The 19,289-nt window shown below is 45.5% G+C and overlaps 1 protein-coding gene across 6 annotated transcripts in view; it reads right to left on the bottom strand.

The window, feature by feature from the left end:
- CRHR2 (corticotropin releasing hormone receptor 2) overlaps nt 1-19,289 on the bottom strand; it is a 246,317-nt gene that overhangs the window by 77,581 nt on the left and 149,447 nt on the right. For 5 of the 6 annotated variants that reach the window (XM_073334745.1, XM_073334747.1, XM_073334746.1 and 2 more), the window contains one exon: nt 18,765-18,871. The exons of the other annotated variant lie outside the window; for it this stretch is intronic. In XM_073334745.1, the coding sequence (XP_073190846.1) occupies nt 18,765-18,871 (107 nt within the window). The remainder of the gene's footprint in view (nt 1-18,764; nt 18,872-19,289) is intronic. 6 annotated transcript variants of the gene reach the window in all.

Genomic DNA, 19,289 nt, shown 5'->3' on the forward strand with positions numbered 1-19,289 from the left:
CAAGCATCAGGGGAATAAATAGATTGTATAGAGATGGCAGGGCAGAACGACAGAAAGTGAATGAAGTAAAGTCAACCACAATAATACAGAGGGAGTTCTGTTCCCAGATACATGCAACAGGTGCTCTCATTTACTGCAATTGCATCTGAATGTGGTTGTTATTTATAGTACAAAGAAAAGGAGGACTTGTGGCACCTTAGAGACTAACCAATTTATTTGAGCATAAGCTTTCGTGAGCTACAGCTCACTTCATCGGATGCATACTGTGGAAAGTTTAGAAGATCTTATTATATACACACAAAGCATGAAAAAATACCTCCTCCCACCCCACTCTCCTGCTGGTAATAGCTTATCTAAAGTGATCACTCTGCTTACAATGTATATGATAATCAAGTTGGGCCATTTCCAACACAAATCCAGGTTTTCTCACCCCCTCCCCCACACACACAAACTCACTCTCCTGCTGGTAATGGGGGGGGGGGTGAGAAAACCTGGATTTGTGTTGGAAATGGCCCACCTTGATTATCATACACATTGTAAGGAGAGTGGTCACTTTAGATAAGCTATTACCAGCAGGAGAGTGAGTTTGTGTGTGGGGGGGGGAAGGGGGGGTGAGAAAACCTGGATTTGTGTTGGAAATGGCCCAACTTGATTATCATACACATTGTAAGGAGAGTGGTCACTTTAGATAAGCTATTACCAGCAGGAGAGTGAGTTTGTGTGTGTGTGTGGGGGAAGGGGGGGTGAGAAAACCTGGATTTGTGTTGGAAATGGCCCAACTTGATTATCATATACATTGTAAGCAGAGTGATCACTTTAGATAAGCTCAGAGATTAAATGACCTGCCCCCAAAAATCTGTGGCACAGCCATGAATTGAACCCAGATCTCCTGAGGCCTAGCCTCATCACCCAGGGTGCTCCTGCACAGACCTGTACATGGAGGACAGCATCTGCTGCCTGGCGCAAGGGGTTAAAGATAATTAAATTAATTTTTAAAAAAGAAACAAGGGGATCCAAGGGGACAAATTGGGTTAAGCCAGCAACAGAGGGTAGATCACAAAACCCTGAGTGTGAATGACATGAAAAAAAAATCAAAGCGCCATGGCAAGCTACGTCCCTTTCTGTGTCAATAGGAAGCACAGCAAGTTGGGTAGACAATTGGCCGTTGTGCAGGATTTAGGACAGCTTGCAGATACGTAGGAAATCAGGATAGCGGCACAGAGGAAATACCTTCTCAGGATGAGAGTGGACGTGTCAGAGGGAGGACTAGGAAGAAACAGGAGATCAGGGGCTTGTAGCTGAAATGCCATCTCAGCCACAGCTGCAGAATTGTTAGCACGCTGCTATGATTTGCTGATGCATAATTAACCCCCTGGGTCTAACATAAGGATTAAGAGGAAAGCTGCCACCATTATGTCAGAGTGGAATCTCTTGTTCTAATTGCTAATGCAGCTGCTGTGCTCTCCACTCCGTTTACCACCCTTGATACGTATCCACAGGCCAGTGGCTGGAACAAGAACTGTACGACCCTGTCAATAGGGAAACTAGATACCATTAACTTGGGTTTGAATAGAGACTGGGAGTGGCTGGGTCATTACACATATTGAATCTATCTCCCTGTGTTAGTTATCCTCACACCTTCTTGTCAACTCTCTAAATGGGCCACCTTGATTATCACTACACAAGTTTTTTTCTCCTGCTGATAATAGCTCATCTTAATTAATTAGCCTCTTACAGTTTGTATGGCAACTTCCACCTTCTCTGTATGTGTATATATATATCTTCTTACTATATGTTCCATTCTATGCATCCGATGAAGTGGGCTATAGCCCACGAAAGCTTATGCTCTAATAAATTTGCTCGTCTCTAAGGTGCCACAAGTACGCCTGTTCTTTTGGCGGATACAGACTAACACAGCTGCTACTCTGAAACCTTTAAAATTACAGAAGACTGGTGTGCGACTATGTCTCTCCTTTCCCTGCACCAGGAACAATCCAGTGATCTAGGTTACTCATTTCTTCTGCCTAATTCCACCCTTATATCCATGTCCTTTACTGCTCCTTCTCAGTCAAGGATAATTAAGTCAAGGTTTAGATGCACTCTCCTCCCTTCACACTTCCCCGCTGCACAGTCCTAAGAACAGTAGGAATCAGAAAGGAGGTGATCCACAGACTTCAGGAATTTAGGTAGCATCACAGCAGAGACTATTTGAGGAGGACTACTGAGGAGCTGGGGGAAAAGTCTATCGTAATAATAGACCATGTGCAGGGATCAGACCAGATGATCTGAGGCCAGGTCCTTCTCACCTCAGAAATCAATGAATTCAAGCTCTCCGATACAAGTGACATTGCAGAACCACTTCATACCAGTCCACCAGGCTCAGCGGAAAGGTGGGGTGGGCAAGGGCACCCTAAGAAGCTGTTTCCATGGTACGCACCCTCTGCCCTGTGGAGACACTCCCACTGCAGCTGCTGGCCCCAGCACATTGCCTGCTGAGTCTGTATCACCCTCAGCCCCCGCTTTCCCTCCCAGCCTGCCTAGGTGCAGCATCACTCCCCATCCCTGAGAGGGGACCCGGGCTGCATGAAGTGGAGCGAGGCTGCACAGGCCCCAGGGGGAGAGCCCTGACGCAGGAGCCAGTCCCACGGCAGTGGCAAGGAGCAACAGCGCTGGCTGCCCCACTGCCCAGTGCGCCCATTCTGGTTTGGCCCCACGGCCCCTTTGTTGTGATGGAGAGGGGGAGGGAGGCATGTACGGTCAGTGAGTGGCATTGTGACCTGGTGCACAGAAGCCACGGGGCCAATCCTGAGCAACGCAGCTCTGAGACCTCCTTTAACCAGATCGCACCACTCACTCAACTTTGGCCCTGCTATTCCCCCTCGTCATGACAGAAGGCTGGCCTGGCCAACCTGAGCAGGAGCAGGATGGCCAGCGTGGCTGCTCCTCACAGCTGCCAACGGCACGCACGGCATGCCAGGAGCATAGAGCGGCACACACCAGTAGGGCTGGGAACAAAACCCAGGACCAGAACCCTGTTTTAAAGGAGGAACTCTGCTAGCTGGTGGCAGTAGTTGTCTCATTCCGTATGAGCAAGAGCCACCTGAGGGACAAAGTTACATGCACTCAGACTGAGTTCCTCGTGCCTCACAGTGGTTCCCCAACCTTGCAGCATAGTCTAGCCATCATTTTCTGCTCACAATCTGTGCTCACGGCGGGGTAGAGAGTGACTCGGACTGCATGCCAATGCAGGGGAATAAGAACCCCTCTTACAATGATACACAAGCCACCCAGACCGTAGCTCTCCCTGGCATGACTTGTCTGCTTACTCCCCCTGCTTCCAGGAGAAGTTTGGTGGGGAGGAACACAGCCTTGGCTCCCTTTTCCCCGCCCAACTCCAAGTTAAAGAGATCAGCAGTAAGTCACTAACGGGGAAGCAGGGGAGGAATTGCAACTCAGAGATGCAGCTCTAGTTACTCTGCCTGCTGGGGCTACTTCTGGCGTGGTGTAGTTTATGCATCCACCATTGCTCGCGTATGTGCCTGAAGAGACAATCCAACCCTGGGCTACCCCAATGAAACACACATATTTGGCAGGGCACTCAGCAATCTCAGCTGAGCAGGACAAAGTAGCACATAAATGGACAATGCAGGGCCCTCAATCTGTGACTGCAAACAAGTCGGAGAGATGGCAGTTCCAGGCAATGTTATGCTGAGAAGAAATCTGAAGGCAAGGGAGGAAAAAGTTCCCTAACACTAGTCACCACTTGTGCCTGGCTAGCAGGAAGCAACACTTCCCTCACAGCCCTGGAAAAGGAGGTTTAACACAGGGTATGTTTAACACAGGTTGCTGTGCACCAGCTAACCTGCCCAAGCTAACTTGTACCCAGTTAGAGGAGGTAACAAGAGCAACGATGATAGAGCAGAGTGGGTAACACAAGCCCAGCATGGAGCCTGGCTCACTAGCCTGTGCCAAAGCCCAGCCCTGCATTGAAGCAATGAGAGGCAAAAAGGCATCTTTTAAAAAATGGAAGTTAAATCCTAGTGAGGAAAATAGAAAGGAGCATAAACTCTGGCAAATGCAGTGTAAAGATACAATTAAGAAGGCCAAAAAAGAATCTGAAGAACAGCTAGCCAAAGACTCAAAAAGAAAGTACACCAGATGCAGGAAGCCTGCTAAACAACCAGTGGGGCCACTGGATGATCGAGATGCTAAAGGAGCACTCAAGGACAATAAGGCCATTGTGGAGAAACTAAATGAATTCTTTGCATCGGTCTTCACGGCTGAGGATGTGAGGGAGATTCCCAAACCTGAGACATTCTTTTTAGGTGACAAATCTGAGGAATTGTCCCAGATTGAGGTGTCGTTAGAGGAGGTTTTGGAACAAATTGATAAACTAAACAGTAATAAATTACCAGGACCAGATGGTATGCACCCAATAGTTCTGAAGGAATTCAAATGTGAAATTGCAGGATTACTAACTGTCATCTGTAACCTATCATTTAAATCAGCTTCTGTACCAAATGACTGGAGGATCGCTAATGTGACGCCAATTTTTAAAAAGGGCTCCAGAGGTGACCCCGGCTATTACAGGCTGTAGCCTGACTTCAGTACTGGGCAAACTGGTTGAAACTATAGTAAAGAAGAAAATTGTCAGACACAAAGATGAACATAATTTGTTGGGGAATAGTCAACATGGTTTTTGTAAAGGGAAATCATGCCTCACCAATCTACTAGAATTCTTTGAGGGGGTCAACAAGCATGTGGACAAGGAGGATCCTGTGGATATAATGTATTTAGATTTTCAGAAAGCCTTTGACAAGGTCCCTCACCAAAGGCTATTAAGCAAAGTAAGCAGTCATGGGATAAGGAGGAAGGTCCACTCATGGATTGGTAACTGGTTAAAAGATAGGAAACAAAGGGTAGGAATAAATGGTCAGTTTTCAGAATGGAGAGAGGTAAATAGTGGTGTCCCCCAGAGGTCTGTACTGGGCCCAGTACTATTCAATATATTCATAAATGATCAGGAAAAATGCGTAAACAGTAAGGTGGCAAAGTTTGCAGATGATACAAAACTAATGAAGATAGTTAAGTCCCAGACAGACTGTGTAGAGCTACAAAAGGATCTCTCAATACTGGGTGACTGGGCAACAAAATGGCAGATGAAATTCAATGCTGATAAATGCAAAGTAATGCACATTGAAAAGCATAATCCCAACTATACATATAAAATGATGGGGTCTAAATTAGCTGTTACCACTCAAGAAAGAGATCTTGGAGTCATTGTGGATAGTTCCTGAAAACATCCATTCAATGTGCAGCATCACTCAAAAAAGCAAACAGAATGTTGGGAATCATTAAGAAAAGAAAAGGAGGACTTGTGGCACCTTAGAAACTAACAAATTTATTTGAGCATAAGCTTTCATGAGCTACAGCTCACTTCATCAGATGCATTCAGTGGAAAATACAGTGGGGAGATTTATATACACAGAGAACATGAAACAATGGGTGTTACCATACACAATGTAACCAGAGTGATCACTTAAGGTGAGCTATTACCAGCAGGAGAGCGGGGGGGGGGGTGAACCTTTTGTTGCTCTCCTGCTGGTAATAGCTCACCTTAAGTGATCACTCTGGTTACAGTGTGTATGGTAACACCCATTGTTTCATGTTCTCTGTGTATATAAATCTCCCCACTGTATTTTCCACTGAATGCATCCGATGAAGTGAGCTGTAGCTCACGAAAACTTATGCTCAGATAAATTTGTTAGTCTCTAAGGTGCCACAAGTCCTCCTTTTCTTTTTGCAAATACAGACTAACACAGCTGCTACTCTGAAACCAGTCATTAAGAAAAGGATAGATAATAAGACAGAAAATATCATATTGCCTCTAGATAAATCCATGGTACACCCATATCTTGAATACTGCACGCAGATGTGGTCACCCCATCTCAAAAAACATATATTGACATTGAAAAGGTTCAGAAAAGGGCAACAAAAATTATTAGGAGTATGGAGCATCTGCCATATGAGGAGAGATTAATAAGACTGGGACTTTTCAGCTTGGAAAAAAGACGACTAAGGGGGGATATGATAGAGGTCTATAAAATCATGACTGGTCTGGAGAAAATAAGTAAGGAAGTGTTATTTATTCCTTCTCATAACAGAAGAACCAGGGGTCACCAAATGAAATTAATAGGCAGCAGGTTTAAAACAGAATTCACAGTCAGAATTTTTTCACAGAACGCACAGTCAGAACTCTTTGCCAGAGGATGTTGTGAAGGCAAAGACTATAACAGGGTTCAAAAAAGAACTAGATAAGTTCTTGGAGGATAGGCCCATCAATGGCTATTAGCCAGGATGGGCAGGGATGGTGTCCCAAGCCTCTGTTTGTCAGAAGCTGGGAATGGGCAACAGGGGATGGATCACTTGATGATGACCTGTTCTGTTCATTCCCTCTGGGGCACCTGGCACTGTCCACTGTCGGAAGACAGGATACTGGGCTAGATGGACCTTTGGTCTGACCCAGTATGGCCGTTGTTATGTTCTTATGCTATTGTTACCCACACTAGCTGGACTCAAGGTTGCCCGGGTAAGCCAGCCCATGCTCAACTTTGGCTGAGCCATACCCATAAAGGCAAAGCGATTGAGGTAAAGGCAGGCATGTGTTTCATGTTAGCCGCAGTAATATATTATTTCCCTCTTTGCTGAAATACTAATTACTTTTTTATTTCACTAAAAAGAATCCTGTCCATTTTTTATGCTCCCACCTGGATTCCTTCTTTTCCACCTATGTTATATTTACAATGTCCTGCACTGTGCTGAGTGCCTTAACAAGGATTTTCGGTGCCCACAAAACTGCTAATAAATGCAAGCATAACGCACTCAAAATTCTTCCAGTCCATCTTCAAGATGGGTAGATGGCAGAGTATCAGGCTGGCTGATGCAAAAGCCACAATCAGGCATTTAAGACATCTAACTGACCTAAATTTTATGAGGAAAAGTGAAGCCAGGGTTGGCAAACCCACTATTACTTGGCATACCCTCTGGGTTGGGAACAAAATGACTATACTATTTCTGTACAGGCCTTTCCTGCAGCTGTTGAAAGCTCCCATTAAGTTCAATGGCTCAGAATCAGACCCCTAAAAAGGATTTACATAATAATGTTTGTATCACACACATATTATTTTAATTCATTCCCGGTTCCCCCCATCATTGTATCCATACATTTGTGGTTTTAATATGGAGCCTGTGAAGCCCTTGTTTTCAAATGAGCCTGATTCAGTGAGGACACACATAATTAAAATTAGCAATCATACTAATGTGCTGGTGATGTAGAAAGCTAGTTGAATTAATAGAATCATCTACATGGAATTAATTGAAAACAATGACTTTACTGAAGGCGCCTGGTGGCCTCCTATTAATTCATGTACTGTTCCATTAATAATGATGACCAATTAAAGCATCTGTTGAAAAGTCTGCCATGAAAAATTTGGCAGGAGAAACCAAACAGAGCTCTGCTGGACTTTCGCGTTTGCTGAATGTTACAAGCTGCTAGTGGAAGTCTTCAGCAATATTTAATAAGCCACTTCACAGATGGAACTCTGGCCTCTTTAGCTTTTTCTAAGCTAATGGGCAAACCATAAATGGCTCAGATTGAGAAGGCTGCCTTCAAATCCATCCCTTTCCCAGGCTCAACACCTGTTTTGGTCCACTACTTTCTTTAGCCTGTGTGCACATCCTCGAGTACACTGGGGTTTCCCCAGGGTATATATGTTCTGATCTGTCTGTGTATTCTGGTACCCCTAACAGCTTGAAGATGGGGAAAGCATCTGGGTGGTTTGAAAGGAAAATGGCCATGTTGGTGACAGTTGCCTAGAAGAACAGAAATATTCCCAAATGTAAGGCTGGGGAGCCATGTGGGAAGCACTGCAGATGCTCACTCTGGATACTTTATTGCAGGAGAATAATGGGCCAATTACTGAGGTTAGAGCTTAATGTGCTGGAGGAAGGGAGAGGGAGACAGTCAAGTCAAGGGTTAATATGTAAATAGACTAATACTAAACAAGGCTTGGGTTCAGTTGCAACACGCACACAGGCCAGGGCTCAACATACTTCATATTTACAGTATTTTAAACCACTCCCAGCGAACAGGACCTGAGCTCTGCTGCCTTTTCTGAAGCTCATTTCTTCTGCATTCTAGCTGATTCTTAATCGCCACATGCAGAGTTTGTGCACTGTTTTGGACTTCACATGTTAAGACTCGAACACTATTACTCCGAGTTTTGAAATGTCCGTGTAAACAATGCAAGACGAAGAACAACTGTAGCACTAGATGACTGTAAATGTTTATTATTAGCAATAGTGCAGAGCACTGGAGGGCTGGGTGGCACTGTACATAGGAGCACTGTCCTGAGCAAGTGGTGACATGTGAAACTGGCCTGTCCCAGGGGGCAGCTACAGTTTCTTCCTTGCCTTCTCCTTGCCCTGGAGGGTAAGGGGGGGCAGTGTGTGTCTACAGGGGGAGGGGCTGAGATGTTTGGTTTTGTGCTATTAGAAAGTTGGCAACCCTACCACCAGGACCAGCCACACTAGCCCCTGTCAGATGGTCCCTGGGGGCAGCTGTTGGGGGCCACCGAGCAGTGGCTGCCATGGCCGCCCCCGGGACTGCTGCTCTTGAGGTCCCTGGACCAGCTGCCTGTGGCCACCCCAGCAGCTGCCGGTGCGGCTGGCTGGGGGCCGCACAAGTGGTTGGCTGCGGGGCCGCTCCAGCAGCACCCCGTGTGCCTGTCCTCAGGACCGCCTGAGTAGCTAGCCCTGGGACCAGCTACTTGGGTGGCCCTGGGGTCAGCCACACTGGCCACTGCAGAAGTCCCGGAGGCCATGGAAGGTCACGGAAATTGTGACCTCCGTGACAGACACACAGCCTTAATTATGTGATTAAGTACTTTAATTCTATTTTCGTTTTGTTTGGTTATTTAATCATGAGTTTAAGTCTTTCAAGGTTGTTACCTTTATTGAAAATTTTTCTCCCTTGGATATTTGTGAAAAAAAAGAATTAGAGTTTTGGATTTTGGCAAATGCGGGAAACAAAACAAGAAAATTAACTTACAAAATAGTGGGTATGTTCAGTAAACCTACAGTATAAAATGCACACAAAGAAAGGAAGGGAAGAAAAATGGAATTTTAAAAAGGGAAGAATCTAGGGATTTGATAAAAATACTGGCTCCAGTCCTCTATGCATGACAGGAAATGCCATCACGTGCACTTGTTCCATGGTATAGAGTTCTCACATAAAGCTGGCTTAGTTCATGGTCTGATCCACTGATCACTTTCTGGTTTTTCTGATTCCCAATGTCTCAAATTGTGGCTGTGTAACTATCATGCTTATGCTTATCCAGATTCACCCCCTCGCTCTTGATTTTAATTTTCTGGGCCTGAAGGTTGGGAGGCAATCTCGGGCAGGAGGAGGAGTGGAGGAAAGAAAGGAACAGGAACAGCTGGCTGGAGGAAAGAAGGCACAGAACTGGAACCCTGAAGCATGTGCAGAGGAATGGGTCGGGAGCTAAGAAGCCAGGCAAGGAAACCCAGAAGAGCAGAGGGCTCTCCGTGACAGCCAATAGGAGAGCACAGGGCCATGTATGCAATAGGAAGAAGCTATGTGCCAACAGCCAGGAGGACAGTGAAGGATGGTGAATAATGAGGAGTGCAGCAGTACAGACCTTTGAGGATGGCTATACATTGAGGGTTTCTGCTCTCTGGAAATGAAAGGGTTAAATTGCCTTTCAATCTTCCCCATAGTTCAGGCATATCTTACACAGTCCAACAGAGGAGTACGGCTCCAGTAGCAATTCCCAAACAGATGGATTTTTACAATGGGAAATGCTAAGAAAACACGTTCACAGTCGCCGCACGAGTGATCAGCCTGGGAACACAGTCCCCAACTCAGCACAGCACTTCAGAGTGCGTGTAAGTGGTTTGCTGAATAGAGAAGGACTCAAGCAGCTGCTTATGTTCAGTGCTGAACCAGGGTCATGATCTATTCAAAGCAAACCAACACTACTGAAATGGCCTAAGTAACTCTACTGAGCAGAAACTATGGCACTACAAAATCCTGACACTTCCTCCAAATTCTCAATTTTTGTAATCACAAAGTGTGTAAGGAGTTTTAACGTATCAGGGTCATATAGGCAGCATTAATGGGTGTACTCCAAGACTTATCTAATACCTTACACTGTTGCCGTACACTGTAGTCACCAGTCCAGGTAGAAGCCATTACCATGTATTTTTAGAAAGCATGATTTATAAAGCTGGTCTAGACAAGCTGTAAAGCTGGAAATTCAGTATGCTAACACTGAGGCTGATTTTGTCCCATAGCTGACTTAATGTGCTGCATCTGAGTGCATGGCATGGCACTGCTTCATTATCCTTTCCTCGTTCTGTGCAGAAATGGATCAGAGAAAGTTAATTTAATACTGAAGCAGTGATTGCACAGATGATGTTTTTTTGCTCCCAGTAAGTACATCACTAATTATATGATAACATCTCATGTTTTTATATAGACACACACACGTCCCAGAAAATTCTTGCATTTGTCATCATCTGTCTTATGATTTCTACTAAAAATATGGCACAATTTTAAAGGGCTGCAGAAGAAAATTGTTCAAGGTAATTCTTCACACTGATACCCCAGTGACTCAAACACACCCTGCAAAATAAAATTGAAACACTAACACAAATAAATCAGGCAAATAAAACAAGCAACAAATACCGTAAGTAGATTTTTTTTTTTTACCCCATAAAGGGAGAAGTGCCAGAGTGTTGTAGAGTCCAACAGGGACTTTGCAATTGCTCTTAATTTTACTTGGAAGGCATCCAGATACTATGATGATGGGTGGCAGGACAAAACCCTAAAATTAGATTAGATAAAATAGAAAACTGTGTGCACACATACACTGAACATCTACATTACATTTACACTGACGACAATGAGAGCTGCAAGTGCTCAACATTTCTGGGGAAAAAATCAGGACTTTTCTACTTAAGTGTCTAATTTTAGGGACCCAGGTTTGAAAATATTCATTCTGGTCACTCTTTTCATAAATACCTTATGTCATTGGCTCGCAACCTTCCCAGACTACTGCACCCCTTTCAGGAGTCTGATTTGTCTCAAATACCCAAGTTTCACCTCACTTAAAAACTACTTGCTTAGACAAAAATACAAAAGTATCACAGCACACGACTACTGAAAAATGGCTGACTTTCTCATTTTTACCATGTAATTCTAAAATCAATCTATTGGAATATAAATATTGTATTTACATTTCAGTATATAGAGCAGCATAAAGAAGTCATTGCCTGTATGAAATTTTAGTTTGTACTGACTTCACGAGTGCTTTTTATGTAGCCTGTTGTAAAACGAGGCAAACGTCTAGATGAGTTGATGTACCCTCTGGAAGACCTCTGTGTACCCCCAGGGGTACGCGTACCCCAGTAGAGAACCACTGCCTTATGTTACTGTCTTTTGTAAAGTAAATGATGCTCACAGGTGCTGATTTACCCTTCCCACTATCCTGGTAAAAACTGAAATTTCAACTTTGTCGACAATAGGGAAATATTTCAGAAACTTTCCCAGCATTTCCAAGACTAGTTTACCTCCATGGTTATTAGCAACAGAGGGAGGACTGGTGTAGATGGGCTGCTGGCATTTTAGGAAATGAGTAATCTAATCTTGCACAAAGCAGACCTATTCAATATGGTGCTTAAAAGGCTGGCACCCCTGGCTATGCTGGGGCTCTCAGTGTTGCTAATACCTGTAGAGCTGAACCAGCATTAGCAATAACAGGGAAGTTTTAAAAAAAAGCGGCTTGTTTTAGATTTGGCTTATAAGAGCTTGTTGTCCATTCTCACAGCCCTGCATATTTACACTATTCATGATTTGTATTACTGTAGGACCTAGATACCCCAAGTCTCATTGGAACCCCACTGTGCTAAGTGCTGTACATAATAAGAGGCAATTCCCGCCCTGAGAAACGTACAGTCTAGACAGACAAAGGATGGGAGAGGAAAGAGAAAGACAGTGAGTTGCCCAAGGTCACAGAGTAGGTATGTGGCAGAGCAAGTACTAGCAATCAGGTTTCCCAGATCAGTGCCCTGGCCACTGGACCACTCCGCAGCTTAAGTACTATAGGAACTTCAGCTCTTTCGTTCCCTACCGAAAAAGGCTGTAACAACGCCTCTCTAGTATCTGCTTAGGTAGCGTTTCTTTGCAGAGATCTTTCCTTCAGTCTTGCAGCAGGAGGGGAACCTTTAACATAAATGCATAATGGAGAGTGCAGAATTCTGCATTCTCAAACCTACACTCTGAGTGCTCAGCTTCAGCCTGTCCCCAAGCATCTTTTTAACACATCACGGCACTGCCAGCTTTTGCAATACAGTCTCAAATATGCCACTTGTTTAAGTTACCATTTAAGAGTATTTTTCATTTTTCATGCCCTGCTGTGATAACTGGCAGGCAGAAGTGGATTAAATGAGGTTAGCGAGAGAATGGAATAACGCACACACCTGCTACATTGCATTCATCACAGGGAATTGCTCTTTTCCCTTGCAAGCATGAGTACAGAAAGGTATATTCAGATGCGTAAATGTCTGAACCTATACTGCTATGATCACATCAAATGCGGTGAACTTTTAAGTCTCAGTCGGTATTAATTGTGCAAGGTCTCTGTGCAATCTGGTAAATTCCCCGGTGTTCAGCATTTGCTACTGCAATGTCCTCGTACTCCATGTTATTAAGCCATCTCTGCAGGGACGCGCTACCTCTCCCTTGACTGGTTTCTGTATGCCACTTAATCATCCTCTTTCATCCTTACCAGCGATACTTCATCAGCTGGCAGAGGTTTCTCAGCAGCCTACGGGATCAAGAGACAGTCAAAGGTACTCATGTGACTTGGGGGAATGGAGATTTGGACGCTTCTTCTTCCAAAAACACAGGCTCCTACCAAGGAGCTAAAGGAATCTTGGTTAGTCCCCTCATGGGGTTTCAGAGCCCAGACTGCTGAGCGCATGTCTACCAGAGCCCGAATGTCTACATTGCAATTTTTATTTCCGCAGCCCGAGCCCACTGACCAGGCCAGCCGCAGAAATGCCGTGGGTCTTTTATTTTAGTGCAGACATACCCACAGACACTTAGAGCTGGCTGAAAACCAGTAAACATTTTCATGAAAAACATTTGAAAAATATTTTGAAAAAAAAAAAAGGGAAAAATTTGAAAGTTAGAAAAAATGAGACCAGCTCTACAAATACTTAAAGCATATTATTTCAACCACTGGACAGCCTGGCTACACTTACACCAACCTTGTAAACTTCTGTTTGCCCCAGGTCAGTAACTTTGTCAGGCAAGCAAAACCTCCTCCCTCCCCCCACAGTCACCACCACAGCATGAAGGGTGGTCTCAAGAAGATTTTTGTGCCTGGGCTGATAAATCCTCATTATAATATTGCAAGGCTGCACTTATATAATGAGCGCATTAAGATTTTCCTCATTTTCATGTAAAACCTGTAGCTTGACTCATTCAAACACAAGTTCATGTTTTCCCTTGTCCACCTAGAGTTCTTAAAATTCACAGATTTTTACCATCCACACTTGGCACAGCAAAGATGCAGGCTTTCCCCAGAGCAAAAGTTATAACAACATTGGTTCCTGGCCATCGGGTCTCAGTGATCATGGCGATGGGGTTGGCGAGTGCTAATAATGGTCACTGACAGCTGTCTAGCTGCAAGCTTTCACAGCATCCTGGTATTACAGGAAGGAAAGCATTTTACAAGGGAGTTAAATGATTGCCAAACCCCTTAGGGGGCCCGTCACATGTCAGGTGTACTACCACTTGAAGGCAAGCATCATAGGTGCTAGCCCTGCTGGGTCCCCAAAACCACTCAGACACATTGCGAAGGGAAAGGGTCATTTACCAGGGCTGGTAGGAAAGGGAAAGGTGCAAATACCCTGGCACAGAGGCATAAACAGTTACAGCTCCAGGTGAGCAATAGCGGCTCTGGTTTGGGCCCCTATGGCAGTCCAGTGGAGATGGGACTCTTCAGGCCGAGTGCCTGGGGTGCCCGCAACAGTCCAGTCTCCAGTCAAACAAAGAGGAGCTTGCGGGTTTCTAAGCCAGGCCCAGTTAGTCTCTCTCATTGGGGCCCCTCCCCACTGGCTCCTTGCGCAGCCGCTGCTGCTCCCCCCCAAGTCCCACGCAGATTTGCACCCAGTCACAGCCTGGTCCACACGCAGCTCTGCATATGGTTCCTGAGGATTCTGCTTCGAATTCAGCTTCTCTCCAGCTCCTGGCTACCTGGGAAGCTGCTGCTCTCATAGGGTTGCCAACTTTCTAATCGCACAAAACTGAACACCCCTGCCCCGCCCTTCCCCGAGGCCCCACCATTTTTCCGAGGTCCCGCCCCGTGCTCGCTCCATCCCCCCTCCCTCCATCACTCACTCTCCCCCACCCTCACTCACTTTCACCGGGCTGGGGCAGTGAGTTGGAGAGCGGGGGGGAGGGTATGGGCTCTGGGCTGGGGGTGCAGGCTCTGGGTGGGGCCAGAAATGAGGGGTTCAGGGTGCAGGAGAGGGCTCCAGGCTGGGGCTTGGAGTACGGGAGGTGAGGGCTCTGGCTGGGGATGTGGGTTCTGGGGTGGGGCTGGGGATGAGAGGTTTGGGGTGCAGGAGGGGGCTCAAGGCAGGGGCAGTGAGTTGAGGTATGAGGGTGGATGTTTGGGTGCAGGAGGGGACTCCAGGCTGGGGCAGGGGGTTGGGGTGTGGGAGGGGGTGTTGGGTCCCGGCAGCGCTTACCGTGGCTCCCAGGAAGCAGACACCAGGTTCCTATGGTCCCTAGGCACATGGGCGGCCAGGGAGGCGCCGCACGCTGCCCTTGCACCTGCAGGTGCTGCCCCCACAGCTCCCATTGGTCGTGGTTCCCTAGGGATGGCATGCACCTAGGAACTGCAGGTCAACCTGACGGCCACTTTCGGGAGCTACACGGAGCCAGGTCAGGCAGTTTAGCCCCGGGCCCACACTGCGCTGCTAACCAGACTTTTAACGGTTCCAGTCAAAAAACAGATGCTTGGCAACCCTATGCTCTCAGAGCCTGGCCACTTCCCAGTTCAGGATCTTTCCCCTCACCTCGCCAGGAGGAAGGGGATGTGCAGCGGGGAAAGGGGCTGACGGCAACTGTCGTCACCTGCTTAGCAGAACCATCACACCACGGTTCAGGGTACTATTAACCACATTTTAATGAGTGGAAATTAGGAGATTTTCCCTTCTGATCAACAGCAAAGGGATACATACCAACTCATTATATTTCTTTTTGCATGAATGCTGTCTTCTAAAAGGATTCCTCTAGTGGAAAAACCCAGCTTTAATGGCTTCTGCACTTAGTTATGTGTGGGTAGGATCTGTGTCTGCAGAGGGATGACTTAGGCCTTTAATATCCGTGCCTAGAATATGCAGCCTTTGCGTTAACGTGGTAGCAAGGCACCATGCAATCGGCAATGAGTCATACTCCAAAGCACACTGCAGAAGACGAGCAGCATGGAACAAATGCACCTGGCCCCTGCAGAGAGAGCCTGCTGCTTCTTTTAAATGGCTATTATTCCTCGTGAACAGATGTCAGACTGGCAGCACCAGGGAAGGAGGTCCGCTGCTCTGCCCATAAAACAGCACAGGTTTACCCGGCGCTGCCTCAGCCGGGACCTTGAGGGACCACCTTAAGGAATGAGATGGTAGTTTAACCTCTTTGCCAGTTAGAGCATTGGCATCTCGGATAGGGACATCTGGTTCACTGGGTACTCACTTGACAGTCCCCAGCCCTATTTCACACAGGCCATTAAAGAGTCATCAGGTAGTAATGACTTGTGAGTCCATTACTAGCTTTGGGACTGATGCTCCCTTCTACCTGCCCTGCCAGAGCAAAGGAAGAGCTGACAGACTTGGGGTGAGAAGACGGAGCAGCAGCTCCACAGCGTACTCCCCATCCATGGGAGCCTTCCTTCCATGGCAACTGTGGCTTGGGAGCAGGAATGCCAGAGTAAGGAGGGTCACAGAGCTAAGGACATGGCTTGGGAGGGGGAAGGGGAGAAGAGAAAGACAGCTAGAAATGATTAGGTCTGGTTCTGGCTGATGGTTCTACTGCTGTTTGTAGCATGTAGTCCTGCTTATTTTATGAAAGAATATTCTGAGTTCCCTTATTTTTCCTATCTAATCAGTGCCCTCATACACCCAGAATAAATAAATAAATAAATAAATAAAAAAAACCCAGAAAAAAGCCATTGCTGTTTTGCTTGTAGAATAAATTTTTAGGGAAAATGTGTGAGATAATTTTGGGGTAAAAAAAAAAAAAAAAGAACAGCTGCACAACAGGAACCTGGATCATGGACAATGGACCAGATCCTCAGCGGCTCTGAGGGCAGCACCACTGAGATCAATGGAGCTTAATGTTGATTTACACCAGCCAAGAATCATAGAATATCAGGGTTGGAAGGGACCTCAGGAGGTCATCTAGTCCAACTGCCTGCTCAAAGCAGGACCAATCCCCAATTTTTGCCCCGATCCCTAAATGGCCCCCTTAAGGATTGAACTCACAACCCTGAGTTTAGCAGGCCAATGCTCAAACCACTGAGTTATCCCTCCCCCCCAAGGATCTGGTGCAATGTTCGTAGGGACTTTTGATACTAAAATAACCCAGATATGTGCTGTATGGTACATTGGATGATCATTTTAAGACACTTTAGTATTAGGTAATATATTAATTCATGGCATCTATAAAGGAAGCAGATACTACAGTGATGAACATGGTATAAGAGACTATTGAGAACAGAACCCACTAAAATACTGCCATCATTTTTAATTCAAAACCCTGAAGTTGATTGCTGGGCTTAAGGGTTGCATTCAAGGTTTACAAGGCAAAAAACTAATTTAGAAGAGAGCAACTAGGTTACTTCTATATTAGAAGCTAGGCAAATTATACATTTATAAATAATTATCTAACTGAGGCTTCCTTATTTACTTAGGCATTTATAAAAGATTTAGATTCAGAAAGGGAATGTAGTTAAAATGAACTATTTGCATCTTTTATTAGCTATAAATTAAGCAAGGTGCCCAGACATTATGGTGATCAGTGATATCGAAACAATAAAGAAAGAGTCTGGAAGGTTGAAATGTCAGATTCCCTTCTTGGAGAGCTCTCAGATATATTGGACGTTAATGTTTTTTCTTCCACTACTCAAGTATGGATGTTCCATGAAAGAATTTTGGGGGTGGGAGGGAAGGGCAGGGGAAGATGATGGGTCAGATGTTGATACATTTGTTGCTCTCTGTAGGGTGGCCCAAAAGCAGGGCCTTGAGTAGGCTCTGCAATATGATAGGCCAAATTCTGCAGCAATGTTAACTCACGCCATCTGCATCCCTTCATGTCCATCACGTAATCCCTACAAAAACCACACACAACTATGGCTCCCAGTTGAAAACAGTCAATGACGTAAAATTAACCAGTGGTAATTTTCAACTGTTTCTCCCCCAGCACATGTGTCCCCCAGAAGTCCCATATCCTCTCCCCGGGCCTTGCTCTCATGGTAGTAACTTCTCCTGCTCCCAGCTCCCAGAGCAGAGCTCGTATCTGGTTTCAGTGACTCACCTCCCCTTAGTCTGGGGCCCTGGCTGCCCAGTGATGATGGTGGTATAAGAACCTACACAGAAGAGAAATCCAAAGGTCCTTATTCAGTTTATGCACAGTCCCTATTTAGGTGAACTCCTAAGGATTTCAATGGGAGAAGGATAATTTCTGAGCACTGTAAAAGGCGAAGGAAGTTGATAGTTGTCCTGGTGGGCTTGATCCACTGAAGTCAATGGAAAGACTCCACTGAGTGAATTGGCTCACGCCCAGTTCGCACATGCAGCTCCTGACCGCATGCAGATGATTATGCGCACATCCATTCAGAAAGCTGGCTAGGCTGGTGGAGGGACTTAGCAGAAATGAACACGGATGGTGCTAGCAAGGGTTTTCGTCAAAGGACAACACATGTGACCAAAACAGAGATTTAGTCCAGTCCCAGGATCCTGAGTGGGAGGCTCCCTTCCTTTTCACGGGCAGGCTCCTGCATCTCTCTCTCAAGTGCCAATGTATAGTGCTTCCTCTGAGAGCCAGTACAAGAGCCAGGGGAGCTGCAATTAGGATCAAGGTTTATTCTTTGCAGGCTAGTCACTGGGGGTGACAATCCCAAACACTTAGTGAGTTTTCATCCCATCTAACGGGGGTGATGGAACAAGTAAAACCTGATCCAAAACCCACTGGAGTCAAAGGAAAGACTCCCACTGACCCCAGAGGACTTTGGATCAGGCCCTTACTCATCGGCTAGCATGTAACACGCCTCATTTCCATGCATTTGCATAGCAATCTGCAAGCTGACCCACTCAAATACCAGCTCACGTATCCTTCCCTTATCAAGGGTTCTTTGCATTCACAGGTTCTCTGCTGTAGCATTAAATCATTCAGTTTTACTTCTGAATATAAATAGGGGTCTTAGCCCTCAGAGCAGTAGCACATCACTGATGTATTATATGTTCACTAATCAGTGGAAACTGCATACACAGTGAGAAGAATTAGATCTATAGAGTTTTTCAACACCATACACAATCCGGGGGAGGTTATCAGAGAGACTGAGTAACATGAGATCGTCACACACCCAAGAAAATTAACCAAATATGAATAGATTACTCACCGCAAGCACAAGAAAAGCATAAAGGCAACAATAAGCGCTCCTATAGATATACAGTGCCCCAGGTAGTTTATGATGAGAGCAATCTTGTAATGGAGTGCATACTTCCTCTGGAGGTAAAGAGATAACAGGATTAAATCAGCATGAGTCTCTGAGCACTGACATTAAGGAACAGTTAATCAGTTTAGGAAACTATAATTACTTTTCTTGATTTTAAGATGATGTTATTATAATAACCCAAGGGCTACAGTTTATGGATTAGCCAAGCATATTGTCCAGACATAAAATGCAGTTCTTCTAACCACAACGTATGTTTCAGTTTGGAATTTTTTCCATATAGATCTGGCCAAACAGAACTTTTCTGTGGAATTTCAATAGGATTCAGTGTTACCTGGCTTATACTACTTAAATTTTCACACCTTAAAGCCAGCCAGGGCGTCAAAGGCATGACTCTGGAAAGACAAACTTCTCATGATTCCGACAGGAAACGAGACAGCAAAATTAATTTTCTTTGTTAGATGTCCAGAT

Source organism: Lepidochelys kempii, chromosome 2 (assembly GCF_965140265.1).
Source record: "Lepidochelys kempii isolate rLepKem1 chromosome 2, rLepKem1.hap2, whole genome shotgun sequence".
Taxonomy (NCBI): domain Eukaryota; kingdom Metazoa; phylum Chordata; order Testudines; family Cheloniidae; genus Lepidochelys; species Lepidochelys kempii.